The 13,166-nt window shown below is 46.1% G+C and overlaps 1 protein-coding gene across 2 annotated transcripts in view; it reads right to left on the bottom strand.

The window, feature by feature from the left end:
- plekhh3 (pleckstrin homology, MyTH4 and FERM domain containing H3) overlaps nucleotides 1-7,900 on the bottom strand; it is a 29,677-nt gene extending 21,777 nt beyond the window's left edge. For both annotated transcript variants that reach the window (XM_084677044.1, XM_084677045.1), the window contains exons 1-2: nucleotides 7,256-7,900; nucleotides 2,086-2,141 (exon numbers count right to left, since the gene is read on the bottom strand). In XM_084677044.1, the coding sequence (XP_084533170.1) occupies nucleotides 2,086-2,141; nucleotides 7,256-7,393 (194 nt within the window). In that variant the 5' untranslated portion in view covers nucleotides 7,394-7,900. The remainder of the gene's footprint in view (nucleotides 1-2,085; nucleotides 2,142-7,255) is intronic.
- Between the last annotated feature and the right edge of the window lie 5,266 nt (nucleotides 7,901-13,166).

Genomic DNA, 13,166 nt, shown 5'->3' with positions numbered 1-13,166 from the left:
GGTGGGAAAATGGGAATGTGGTGATTAAGAGTGGGCCTATATGACCTCCCAGCTAAAAATACACTGTTTACTCAAGACCACTGCCAAGGAATTCTGAACTAAGCAGAGAGGGGAGAGCAAAACCTTGTATGCAGTGGGGCACTGGGGAGAGAGGGGGCAGGAAGTACACAGTTTTGGGGAATTTGAGAGTGTGGGACTGCATAAGCTGGAGATTAATGTTAGGAGCAGAATGGCCTATCTATTAGGCAATGCTGCAATACAAGTATCTTATTATCTTGACATTTGCAGTTCAACTATTATATTGGGGAATGTCATAAGTACAGAATGCTGATAGAAGGCGCCTTGGCAGTAAATAAACAGATGGACACTCATCACAAACACACACACACAAAAACCAACGCACACGCACACACCCTTACGGCTATTGTGGTCGTGAATCCCCATACCATATTCTTGACAAAGAGGAAGTCTTGTTTGTCAAGGAAGAAGCAAAAAAAACGGAAAGAACTACAAAAAGAACCCTGAGAGACAGAAGAGGAAGTCCTGGCTGGATCTGCTGGAATCTGCTGGTCCTGTGGGCCGCATGCCACTCACCTCTCTGGCTGCTGCCTGCCAAGCTTGTAAATGAATAGCAGACAATCAGTGACTCCTGACAAGAGCTTAACTCAAACAGGAAAATGGGGTTGGGGCCAGTGGGGTGGAGAGATGGAGATGGATGGGGGGAGGGGGGGGTGCCTCTAAGGCAGATACAAGTGCATTCAAGAGGCTCTTGTCTGAGAGTTGGATGATGAGCACTTTCACACCAGGAAGGTGTGACTTCAGACAACAGCATGTGAGTGGCTGGCAGACAAAGCTCTGGGAGACCTGGTTTAACCCAGCTGTGAATTTGTCAATTCATTCCTTTGTTTTAGAGAAAAACACACCAGTGCAAAACCATTCCATAATCCTTGACAGAGCCTTCAATAGGAAAGGTCAGTCTATATCTTCAGTAGGTTACCATACCATCTCTTATCGCTATTATATCTTACACTCTGCAAAACTCTCTTAAATCGAACTCCCTAATTCTCCTCACACATCCCCTCCAAAACCAGCCATAAATCACACGCGACAGCCCCAAGGCTGTTCTTCTGCTTTCTGTGGAGGTGATTGCTAATGACTGACACAGACACCCACACACACCTTGGATAATGGCCTCCAGGGTGTGTTCCCTCAATTAAAACTGAGTCACCCAGTCCAACGTCCTTGCTTCTCAGCAGACTGTACATCCTTTATGTCGACAGGCGTCATGGAGCCTCTCCACCCCCTGCCTCTACTCCTTTCACCTGTTTGAACCGTGCTCTTGTCAGGCAGTCGTTACTGGCATTCACTTGTTGCCTTGTATAAATCCGGATGTTTCCTTCCCGTAGGTCTGTGCTTGGAATGAGCTGAGATTGAGATTATGGGAGGGGGCGAGATATATCTTGTTATGTTACCCTGTTTTTTATTTATATTCCATTTTATATCTTATATGTTGTTTAGTTCTTTAGTATTAGTTTGACTTTTGTACATTCTACTTTTTAATTTCAGATCCGTATATGTTTATTGTATGCACCTTCCTGCCACAGTAAATTCCTTGTTTGTGTGAACTTACATGGCAAACAAAACAAATTCTGATAAAGATGTGCTAGGAACTGAGACCCCAGCCTCAGAGGTCCGCTATCAAATCCCAACCCCCACGCACACACATCCACTACTGTACAACTGTGGCTAATGGACCTCAGTCAGACTGTGTGGCAGTGTGTTTGTGTCTGATCTTCCCGCAGGGAGAGAGTCACCGTGTCTCCTTGATGACACACGTCCTGAGAATCAGGAAACACTGGCAGCGCGTGTGGGTGTGTGCCTGTGAAACGTGCGTTTCTGCATGTGGTCAGAGTCTTGTGGTGACAAAGACCCATGAGACTAACTGTGATGTGGATCAGGAAGTGAAAGATGGGGTGGATTTGCACTTGTGGTACTGCCTGCCTAGAGTACAGAGTTCGGGGGAACTTCAGATTTAAAACATGGAACACATACTTCCTAAAAGCAATTTCTTTTTTTTTTACTCACCCATTCGTGCCATTGCTTGTGCGCGCGGGCTGAGCAAGAATCACCTCGTGAGGGCCCTGTCAACGCAAAGAGACACCATATAAGTGAATGTACCATGACAAAAGACGCCAACTAGCCTACATTAGTAGAAGCCTCTCCAACACGTCCCCCAGGGTGGGCTAGAAGGCTGTGTGACACAAAGGTTTGCCCTCAGCGCCCTCCTACAGTCCAGAGAGCAGAAGCCGAAGCTGCCAGTCATGGTACCTCTGCTCCTGCCTGCCTGTCACTTGCAAGGGTGGGTTAGCGGGGAGAAAAATCGCATGCAAAACAGGCTCATTTAACAGGAACAGAGGATTCTTTTGTGCCTCCCCCCCTTCCCTCCTCTCCACAAGCTCACACACACACACACACACACACACACACCATGCCGCTCCTAGCTAACCCCAAAACCCCTTTCTTCACATCCAGCAGCCTAATTTCAGTGAAAAGGATATAAAAATAGCCATGCTCTTTCCTGACTGATACACCAATGGGATACTGTGGTGTGCTTTGTCTGTGCTGTTAAAGCTCATACGCCAAACATATTTGGGGTTTGTTGTATCACACTTTGGTTGAGTATTATTATTATTATTAACACGAAAATGTTCATCGCAAACACCAGCAGCCATGTCACTTTCAAGCTGTGACATTATGACCACAGCTGCTGCCCCCGTAGACCTGAGAGTAAGCAGTAGGCCTCAAACAGAGAAAACAAAGACTGACAGACGTGCAGCACACAGACTAGGCCATAAATCTTGGACCTGTTTTACAGGAGGGATGATTAGAGTAGAGGTATTCCTTCTGGAAACTGACAATGAGGGACCAGTTAGGCTACATACGTACATGCATACATATTCTTCTTCCTCCTGTTGGAGAACTGTCTGCACATTTGATTAAACTTTTTTCCCCCTCTGCCTGGCAAGCAGCTTGTGAGACATGGTTGTGTAACTGTACACAGAAATCAAACTGTTGTGTGAGAAAGGAACTGCTTGGCATGGATCAAAACGTACAAGGGCCAGTTCGACAGATACGGATTGAGTTTGTCCATGTATCAGAATTGACTTGAAATGGAGATTCACTATGAAACACGGACTAATCGGTGTCTGAAAAACGGTTTCTGTCTGTCTGGATCATTTCAATTGAATTAATGTGCCGAGTAACACTACTCCCAGTCTCTCAGACACTTCTTAAGGATGTTTAAGGTGCATCAACAGACTACAGACAGACGTCCCTGTGCAGCAGGGACGCAGAAGATGGGGAGGAGGTTTCCTTTTACAGCGTGCGGAGGGGCCCCAGGATCTCTGACCTGACCTTGGAAAACCTCATCAGACATCAGACCTGGGCCTGTGTTCCACTGTGGCCTGTGTTGTTGCTTCTGGGAACCACAGCCTTGAGCCAAGGGGCCCTGCGGCTGACCCTACCCTGCACAGCCCAGCCTGGGGTTCTGGTCCAACTGAAACACTATCCAGGTCAGAACTGGGCCCCTCAGTCTGTTCCTACACCACACTTTACTACTAGGCTGGCTAAGTATAGGACCGGCTAAGCACAGAGGCAGCATGCATTTATCAATGTTTAAATATAAGAAAAAGAAAACCCTATAAATCTTTTAACTATACATTTACAGTATAGGCCCGAGGACTTTTCTGGGTGTTTAAATGCAGACATAGAGGCCGCCAGAGAGGTTAAAATAGGTGTGGATAAGGAGATATGGATAATGTTTAACCAGGGGATAGTTATACTGTGAATGTTACTAGTCTGGCAGGAATGGCCAAATGATGTCATAAAGCAATTTGTGAACTGAGTCCAGGCAGTGTGGTTCTGCCTCTGCAAGTCATCGTTCCACAGACTGACCCCACCCCAATAGGCATACAGGCCTAGAACAGGCTGTAATGTCTGGGGGAAAAGAACAGAGCATTTGGCTACACCAACTATGAAGATTTGGAGCCTACAGCCTAGTTTTCCTAAGACAAATCTGACTACATCAACAGGAGACGACATCAGAGTCTTGTCAAGCTAGTTCTCCTGTAAAGCAAAAAAAAAAACTCTTGATACTTTGTCCTCCCAATAGTGAAACATAAAGAGAACAGGGATGGAGGAATTCGGAATAACGTGCAGTTCAGAGTCCTGGCACATCTATGTTCCCGCTAGACAGGCATAGAATGAATCACCCAGACTGGAACTGGGCGACAAGGAGAGAGAGGCCGGGATGAGTTAGCACCATGGCTCACTTCCGCCCCCCTCCGCTCTGCTCGCTCTCCTGGGAGGCTGAGTAACCAGCAGGAAACGCTAGGGCTCTGCCAATTCTGGCATGAACATCAGAAGTGTGGGCCTAGGAGGTGGGGAGGCAACGGAAACCAAATATAAACCAGGGAACCGTGACATCTCTGAAGGTGCAGGAGGAGTTGCCAGCTAATGGGACACCCTTTCTACATGCCAAGACTGTGTCCATGTGTTCCCGGTAACAGGATGCGTTGCAGCACTCTACACTGGCAGCTTTGGGCGGGCGCTTTGCCCGATTGCAAGCGCAAGTTGACAATTGCAACAGGCAGTTTCACTGGAAACATGGAAAAGAAAGAATGACTGATGTCCTCTCCCAAAATGTGTGCCCCACTGTCAACTGTCTCTAACACTGGAGGCATTCAGCTCAGCCTGGCTGTTTGGGCAGCTGTTGGTGAGCCGTTTCTTTGAATCAGGATGGTAAACATGCAAGGAAAGGTTCTGAACTAGCTCTGGCAGCCTGCACTCCAACAGCCAAGCCTGCACAAGCGTCAGAACTGACTCATGGTTCCGACCTCAGAGACGGCTCAGGCTGGGCACAGTGTCTGACCAAGGGCTTCGGTATTATGGTTGCTACGCATCACAGCTCCTCTTTGGCAGCGAGAAGGAAAGCGACGTTGGAGATCGTGGTGAGGATTTTAGACGGGCCTTGTCTGGGGGGGGGGGGGAGACTCCACCAAGCTTGAGGGTTACTGCGGTCATACCTGGCAAGAGTAGAGCACACTTAATGGACGTTTCAGGAAAGACGGTCCAAAACACACACACACGGGAGGTCTAGGAGGCCTTGCCTCCTGTTTGAGAGTGTGGCTTGTCCAACAGTGAACGTAATAGAGGACTCTGGGTAAACAGTGGAAGTTCCCTGCAGGGCATTCCCTAGGACTCACCCTAGAACCATAACCCCCTTCTTCCCTGATCTCAGAATCCACCCCCAAACCACAACTGACAGTGGACAGCTAGCCTACACACTGTAGTGTCAATCCCAGAGGGCGAGGAAAGCAGCATTCCCTAATGGTGCCAGGCTGTCAGCTTATTCTGGGTCAGCTAAAGCCTAAAATTATTGGGATCAGCATGGGAGTATTGACTGGAGTAGGATATCCAGCACACATCAATTGCACGGTTCAGGAGAAAACAAGATTCGTGGCAGGCAGGAAACCAATAATCAATATCCTCAGGAACAGACATCCCGTGCCGTCGTTAGAAGAGGCAGATACAGTGGGTCTTTAAAGGAAGGTGTGACCACGCAATGACCTTTGGCAGGTCAATAACTCAATTATTCAATTACAAGTCTATTACATTCGTCTTCTGGGGGAAGTAGAGCACTTTTACATTGGACGAATTAGCACACAGTAAAACATAAGAAGGCTCTTATCCGAAATGATACTTAAAAAAGGACAATTAGTGGAAGGTAAAAGAGAAAAATGAGCCGAGGTAAGAAGCAGAGGTCAGATGATAGCTTCTAGAGCTGTACCCTGGGGCTCTGGGTGTCAGTGTGATTGAGGTCAGATGACCATCTAGCTACATATTTAGGGAGGGTGGGTGTAAAGTAAAAAATAAAAAATAAAACTGCTGTATGGCTTATTCCAGCATTCTCTGCTGGGGCATTCTATTAGAATCTTTTATTGATTTAAGATAGAGGGCTTGGCTGGGGAGGAGGGAGGAATGGTTTAACCACCACTGCCACCCAGATGCTCTCATGATGAAGACTAGGGTGTTTGCCAACAATAACAACTTCACTGTTCACCAACACCTCCCAGGATCGCCCTGAACACCAGATGTTGCTCCTACCGCCAGTCTGGTAGGCATGTAGGCCCTGACTCACCTGTCACTATACAAGACGTTGTGTGAAATGCACCAGGTTAAAAATTCCACTCCCAAAAAAGAAGGGTTAAGCGTAGTCTTAAAAAAAAAAAGGCTTACTATGTATTGTTTTCATGTAGTTATGATCTTGGTTGTGACAGAGCCTGCCATGGTACTCTAATCTAATGTCAGTGTAATCTGAAGGTGTTTCAGATTAGGTTATCTTAATTTTGTGGCTAAAGTTACTTGTCAAAAAGAATGTCCTAAATACCCAATTATAACTGACAAACAGTGGAAAAAATGAGTAGTTATCATTTTAAATTACCACCCAGTTATGGGCTCTGTACATTTGTGCGACGAGGACTACTTTGATAAGTGTAAGGTTAATTTCACATTGAGTTCTCGTACATCGGGTCCTACAAAGAGGTTACCTCAAATCACAACAACAATGACCCCTTCAGAAGTGTGTGGACAATGCTGAACCCTCTGTGCCTGATCAGATGACTAACGTTACAGACAAGACAAGGCCAGTACAGTCTTGTTTGCGATTGAGTGGACGATGGCCAAACTCACAGGATCGATTCTATTCAATACAACACTGGGCTTGCATCATACCGTGGGATTGCTCAACATTGCCCTGACTTAGAGCAGGCTGTCCTACAATATGTAAATACCTAAGTGGCCTCAAACACCTCTTTCGCTGAATTTCTGTAATAATACGAGTGACCTGACACGTTCAAGATCGACAGATGGAGAGGAAGAAACTGCTAAGTCAGCAAGGCAGTGTCACTTCAAAATATGGGTAACCCGACTCAACCTCTTATCTCGGCACAGTAGCGGCTCAGGCCCTACTCCTACTGACAATGTTTCCTCCATGAACATCACTGGTTTTTATCATGGAACTCATTCTACGGTTATACTTTGCATAGACATATGAGAAAGTGTCTGGTGGGAATGATACCCATGCCGCCCATGACTGAAATAAAAAATATTATGCAATGATGAATCATCAACTACTACGTTTTCTGCAAATCATCATATCTTAAAGAAATTGGGCAATTAAATAGCTTGCTATTACCCGTCCATTGGTGGAAGTCAAGTCGTCTTTGTTGCGCAATTCAAAAGATTCTTCCTCTTCTTTCTCCCCATAGTCCCGTCCGAGCAAATTAAAGCCCTGCCTGCAGCACAAAAACCAGCAAAACCCTTGCAAAGGCATTCAAATTGGGTAAAGTTGGTCGTTTTCTATTATCCTGGTTGTGAAGTCAACATTCACACTGTCTGGCTCAGGGGGTAAGATGGTAAAACGACTCAAACCCGAAGTCGCGTGAGGATAAGACCATGCAGGACGCTCTCCTCTCCATAGGCTTCCAGACAGGAGAGGGATGGAGCTCACTCGGAGCCAATGGCAAACTACCCTTTGATTCACAATCTATCCAAAAGTTCGTGCAAGTATCCAGAACTTCAGGTCCAAATGATGACTCCTCTTCAACGACACCTGGCAAGCGCAGATGTGCACACTAGATAGCCCAAGAACAACTTTCTCTTGGTAAGATACGCAGGCACATGATCCCAAAAGTAAAGTAAATTGCAAATATGAAATAAGAAAGCCAGTAGCTATTCTTGTTCTAGTTAGTTTATAAGTCGCTCTTTTCGCATGTCGAAGGTAGGCTATATCCACTGGCGAATTCAACTGACTAGGCTACTACAGTTGTAACAAAAGCGTCAAGCGTGCAGATAGTGTTGAATGGGCGGAGCGAGCCGCCCCCTCATGTCAAATGCGAGATCTAACCGGCTGAAAGCGCACACGCCCAAGAACGTCACGCAAGGCTAAACGCCCCATTCGCTGACAGAATAGAACATTATTTGTTCTATTATGAATATTTACAAAGCAACCAAGAACACAGCACTTTATCCCGTCGTTGCAGTGAATGCTCGATAAACTGAAGAGCACCTTTTAATCACATATCGTAACAAATCTATTTTAGAGGTGTTATAAACTGCCTTGCCATATGCTTATAAGCAAATCATTGTTACTTTGTTTCAGACCTACAATGTTGTGGTTGAAAACCGAAACGGTGAGTGGAAAGCAATTTCGAAAAATCTGTAAATTAGCTGTCACACTAACACACTCACAGACGTATTAAATGGCCGTATTTCCTTGCTGACAAACACCTCTTTCGTATATAGCCCTGAGCCACCAAGCATGCAAGGTTCTTTCTTGCACTGTCATTTTGTCTCTACTCAGTTCTCACTAACACATACACTTCTCTTCCCTCACCCCACATGCATACGCTCTTCTCCTCCCCCACCTTCCCTCTTCCCCTTTGCTGAACACTCTGTAAAGGTGCGGGGGTAGGGGACAGGGGAGATGGTGCTAAATCCAGACACGTGATATCTCTCTGGACCCGTCGGCACTCGCGCTCATTTCTCCTTAATATGCCTTCATTTCCCCTGCCATGCTCTGTACAAACTGCCCCCACGCATTCACAGTCAGTCTTAACCCATTCCTTTCCGAGCATCATGTGTTTGCCTTAGTTCAATCCTTACCTTTCTTGTCTGAGGTTCAAAGTCTAGAAGTCTCTACTAGAATCAGCAGCACACAATCTGTACACAAACGCATGCTGGGCTTACAGTAGGGCCTGTCACACACTCACACACACTCATAATTTCCCTCACACTCAACCGTATAGGCCTACAAGCTCTGGAAGATAAATTCTCAGTATGTACAGTTCAATAGAGTCCCTGGATGTCCTTGTTCCACTGGAATTTGCTCAGTGTCATGGCCCATCAGCACCCCCACAGCCCCCCAGGTCATGTTGAGCCGAAGTCAGACTGGCGCAGGAGGAGACACAAGGGACTACAACTGTACTAGAACCACCACAGTTAGACACACAATGGATGTTGTTTGCGTCATCGTTACGCGTGCAGATGTGCGCGTTCACGTATACAGTAGCGTGGTTGCTTTATGCGTGGTTCATGTCTGGAAAGGAGTGTCCACAGCCCTGTGACTGGAGTTCCCTTCTTGTCTTAAATGCCCAGCCCAGCCCCCATCACCCAAAACAATACACTGGAGGCCCTTCTTTCACAGACCTGCAGGAGCATGTGTTTTATTTTTAGAACTCACTCACTCAGCCCACGCCACTACATTAAAACTGAGTAAGAGAGAAAAGCCCTTGATCCATATTTGGTTTCCGAGAACAGAAGTTTGACAACAACAAAAAGCACACGGTTATCATTATGGTACTCGTTCGTCATTGGACTTCAAAGATTGTCTGCTTTTTATTATTTGACGAAAGAGGAGCGTCCAGAGAATCGAAATACTCACAAGACTGATAATCTCTCCCCAAACAAGCTCTGTGGTTGAAGTCTTCTATCCTCTTCCAGCCTGCTCCACCTCCGTCTTGCTCTTTCCCACTTTCCCTCTCCTTCACATGGCCCCTTTCCTCCCCCCTTTCAGTTTCCAGGAGTTGACACATGATTCTGTATTAGTGCACAGGCACACATGCACGCACGCACACACACACACACACAGACACACACACACACACACACTGGCTAACTTGATACAGCGTGTCAGGCCGAGGCTTCGGATCAAGGTGGTGGTTGCGAGGGGGTGGGGGTGGGGGTGGGGTGTTGGTAGGGCCTCTCAGTGCAAACACAGAGCAGCCAGCCCCCCCCCCCCCCTATCCCGGCTAGAGGGAAGAGATGACAAAAGGGTCCAGGCACTCTGATGTGATGTTGGGGTGCTGCTGCTTCGTGGTGGTGTGCTGTGTTACCTGGACTTACTTGTCCGCCATCCTCTGAAGAAAGACTCCGGATGGTTTGCAAGTAGACAGAAATATTCTCTCTGGCTCTTTCTCTCTGCTTACTCTCTGGAGGGGTATTCATAAAAAATAAAAATAAAAGACTCCTGACCCTTTCTTTTGGAATGACCACGCCCACTTCCTGTCTGCCACCTCTTTCTCTCTGGTCCGTTTGTTGACATTGGCGTTATGGAGGTTTCCAAGGGAGACGTAGAATAGACGCAGGTCGCACATGTCAGGCTGACAGGACACAGAGCAGGGCCTGTGTTAACAGTCGGTCTACGCACCAGCTCACCTCAACAGGATCCTCTTACAGCCTGCACTACCACAGGGCTCCTTCCTATATGGGGGAACTGGATTGATGATCCACTTTGGTGTATACATAGATCTCAAATTCAGCTAAGGAAGTTGATATTCTGATGTTTGGGTTGTGGTCTTGTTCCGAGCATTAAACAGGCAATGTTAACATATTGTATCCTATAGATAGAAAGAGAAATATATCTTTAATACATAATTTATCCTATACAATATAACCTATGCATGTAAAGACGTAAAAGTGAGTATCTTCTATTTGACATGCTATAAAAAGTTTTTTTTTTTTCTTTTTCAAGGCAGGACATCTGTTCCTAGATAGCTACAGTTATCCCTTCATGGGTCTAGTCCCAGGTCAAAGATTAGAGTTCCCCTGAATTCTCTGAAATAAGTATTTAGGACAGCTGCTTACCCTGCTGACCTTTACAGCCTAGTCTCAGACAGGACATCCCCCCTAAGTAAAGCAATGGGCATAACCCTGTCTCCCTGCACCCGCCGGGCTCCTCACCTCCACCCTCCACCTCACTCTCTGTACGTCTGAAGGAGCTTCAGGGTATGTGTTAGCGAACATAGGACTGTTGTTAGGCAGCCAGTGGTCCATGTAATGGGATAGGACTGGCTCAGAGCCCTTCACCCACAGTGCTTAACCTGAAGCTCCAAGAAAAAAAATCCAGCTACGTCGTGAGTGGATAATATCTGACAGAGTGACTGAGCACTACCCTTACAATGGTAGGAACCTTTTTGACAGGAGACAGATCATTGAATCAATTAAACCTCTTTAGGTGATGTTTTGTTGTGTTAGATGTTCACAAAGTTTTTTTTTGCCCATTTAGAACAGTCAAATAAAACTTGATATGAGGCTAAAGGTGAAGGTTCAGGTGTAGGTCTTATGATTCTTCGTATTCTACCCTTCCATAAGGACTGTTTGTACCGGTATCAGTGACACTGACTGGTGGTGTTTTTAACCATGGTTGTGATCACATCTGTTCCTCAGAACCATGTGGCAGAGAGGCTGGTGTCAGGGACAGGGCGGGCAGGCAGGGGAAAACATTCCCAGCTTCAACTTCTGACCCTCTCACCCCAGTTAACCCTCCACTGCCTCCCTGGCTCCATGATTATATTAATAACCCTCACTATTCTGTTCTGCCACACCAATACACCAGCTCTGAACCCGTTTGCCGCACGAACCTCCACCACCACTCTATATAAAAGGGATAAAGGGAGTGTTTGCTTGTGTGTTACGTAGCTGAAGTGTTTCATTGTTTTGTTGAGTAAGACTATTAGGAATGGATGTAAGCAAATGAGATATTCGTCTGTTTTGCCAGGCTGCTGTTAAATGCCCCCAGAAGGTGAGGCTCTGGCTGGCAGAGTGTACACTAACTGACCGGCTATTCTGGAACCTCACTCTCCAAACACTAAAACACAGGAAGGTCGGGACCTCACAAGTGATTGTCAAAGAACATAAACTATCTGACCTCATCTTCTAGCTCTGAGACAAAGCTATGTACCAGGATGTGGAGGTTGTGCTGACAGTTCATGGAATTGCAATACTAATAACTATGACACTCCCCTTCTGCAATGATGCTGTCAGAGTTATTACTATTGTGTGTATTCTAGATTGAATATGACATTTCAACAGAAGTCAAAGGGAACACCGGTCAACTGTATCTTCACTGTTCGCAGTTAGCACAGTTTTGCATGGTTTTCTGTTATTATTCTCAGCGAGATGAAGGTGAGATAAGCTAACTGGGAGAAACAAAAGCTGAGGATATGTTATCGGAGCTTTGAATCTGAAGCCAAACAACGAACAGGAAGGTCTTCATAGTCCCGGGCCTGCAGAACCTAAACCAGCCAGATAGGAGATGGTGGAGAAGGGATAAGCGGACAGCACAGATGAGAGGCTGGGAAAGGCACAAGACAAAACAACTGGTTGGCCAAACAAACATTGCAGTTTGACAGACCCCAGACGCCCTCATATTGCCTGGTATTTGCACGTTAAAGAGGAAATCCAGGAATGATAAGGGTTTTGGAATGCACATACCCTGCTGGTAAAAACAGTTGCTTTGCCGGCTCTCTCCATAGGTTTGCCCCAACAAACAGAAAATCAACACTAGAAGGTTTGGGAGATTACGTTTCTGCATTGTTATTCTTCTGTGCGTGATCAAGCAAACCAAACTTGCTCACAGTTTGCAAAGATAACCCTCAGCAATCAGCAAAAAGGTTTGAGGGTAAAGGTAAAACTTGATGTTCGGAGTGCAGGGCTCTGCAGAGTTTATGCAGGGTAAACGGCTCAGTGTTTGGGAGAGAGGATAACTTATCGACATTTCAGGCAGGCCGGGCAGAGGGCCAGGGTCCTTTAACTATTTTTAACTTCCTGACTGTGTGAAAGTACTTGGAATACAGAATGGGTGATACATTGCCAACATTTCAACCTGTGTGCCTGTGTGCAAACCTGGTTGTGATTGTGTGTGTCTGAGCGCATGAACATGTGAGCATGCACAGAGGCTTGCATGCAGGCACAAAAGCTAAACCTCTGTGCTGGAGTCTGTTTGCGTATGCTGTGGAGTTATGTCTTGATTGGCGGTCACCATAAAAACACAAAAAAAGTATTTGTTGACATGTCAAGCAGCTTTGCAGAACCAGTGAAAACACTCTTGCAAGTTTGCCTATGTGAGTTTCCTGTGTTTAGAGAGGGGTTCTTAGCAGTAATATGAACATATTTAACTTCTGGTACACCTATGTGGATGAGAGTCGGTTATAATAGCGTTTGTCTCTGGGCCTTTGAATGTGTGTTTGTGTTTTGTGAGCAGATGCAAAGGGACAAAATTAGATGAGTATTATAGTATTATACTGTGCAGTATGTCATTTACACGA

The sequence above is a fragment of the Hypomesus nipponensis genome, chromosome 17, assembly GCF_054491055.1.
Source record: "Hypomesus nipponensis isolate SF chromosome 17, ASM5449105v1, whole genome shotgun sequence".
NCBI lineage: Eukaryota > Metazoa > Chordata > Actinopteri > Osmeriformes > Osmeridae > Hypomesus > Hypomesus nipponensis.
This window is presented reverse-complemented; position numbering and strand designations above follow the sequence as displayed.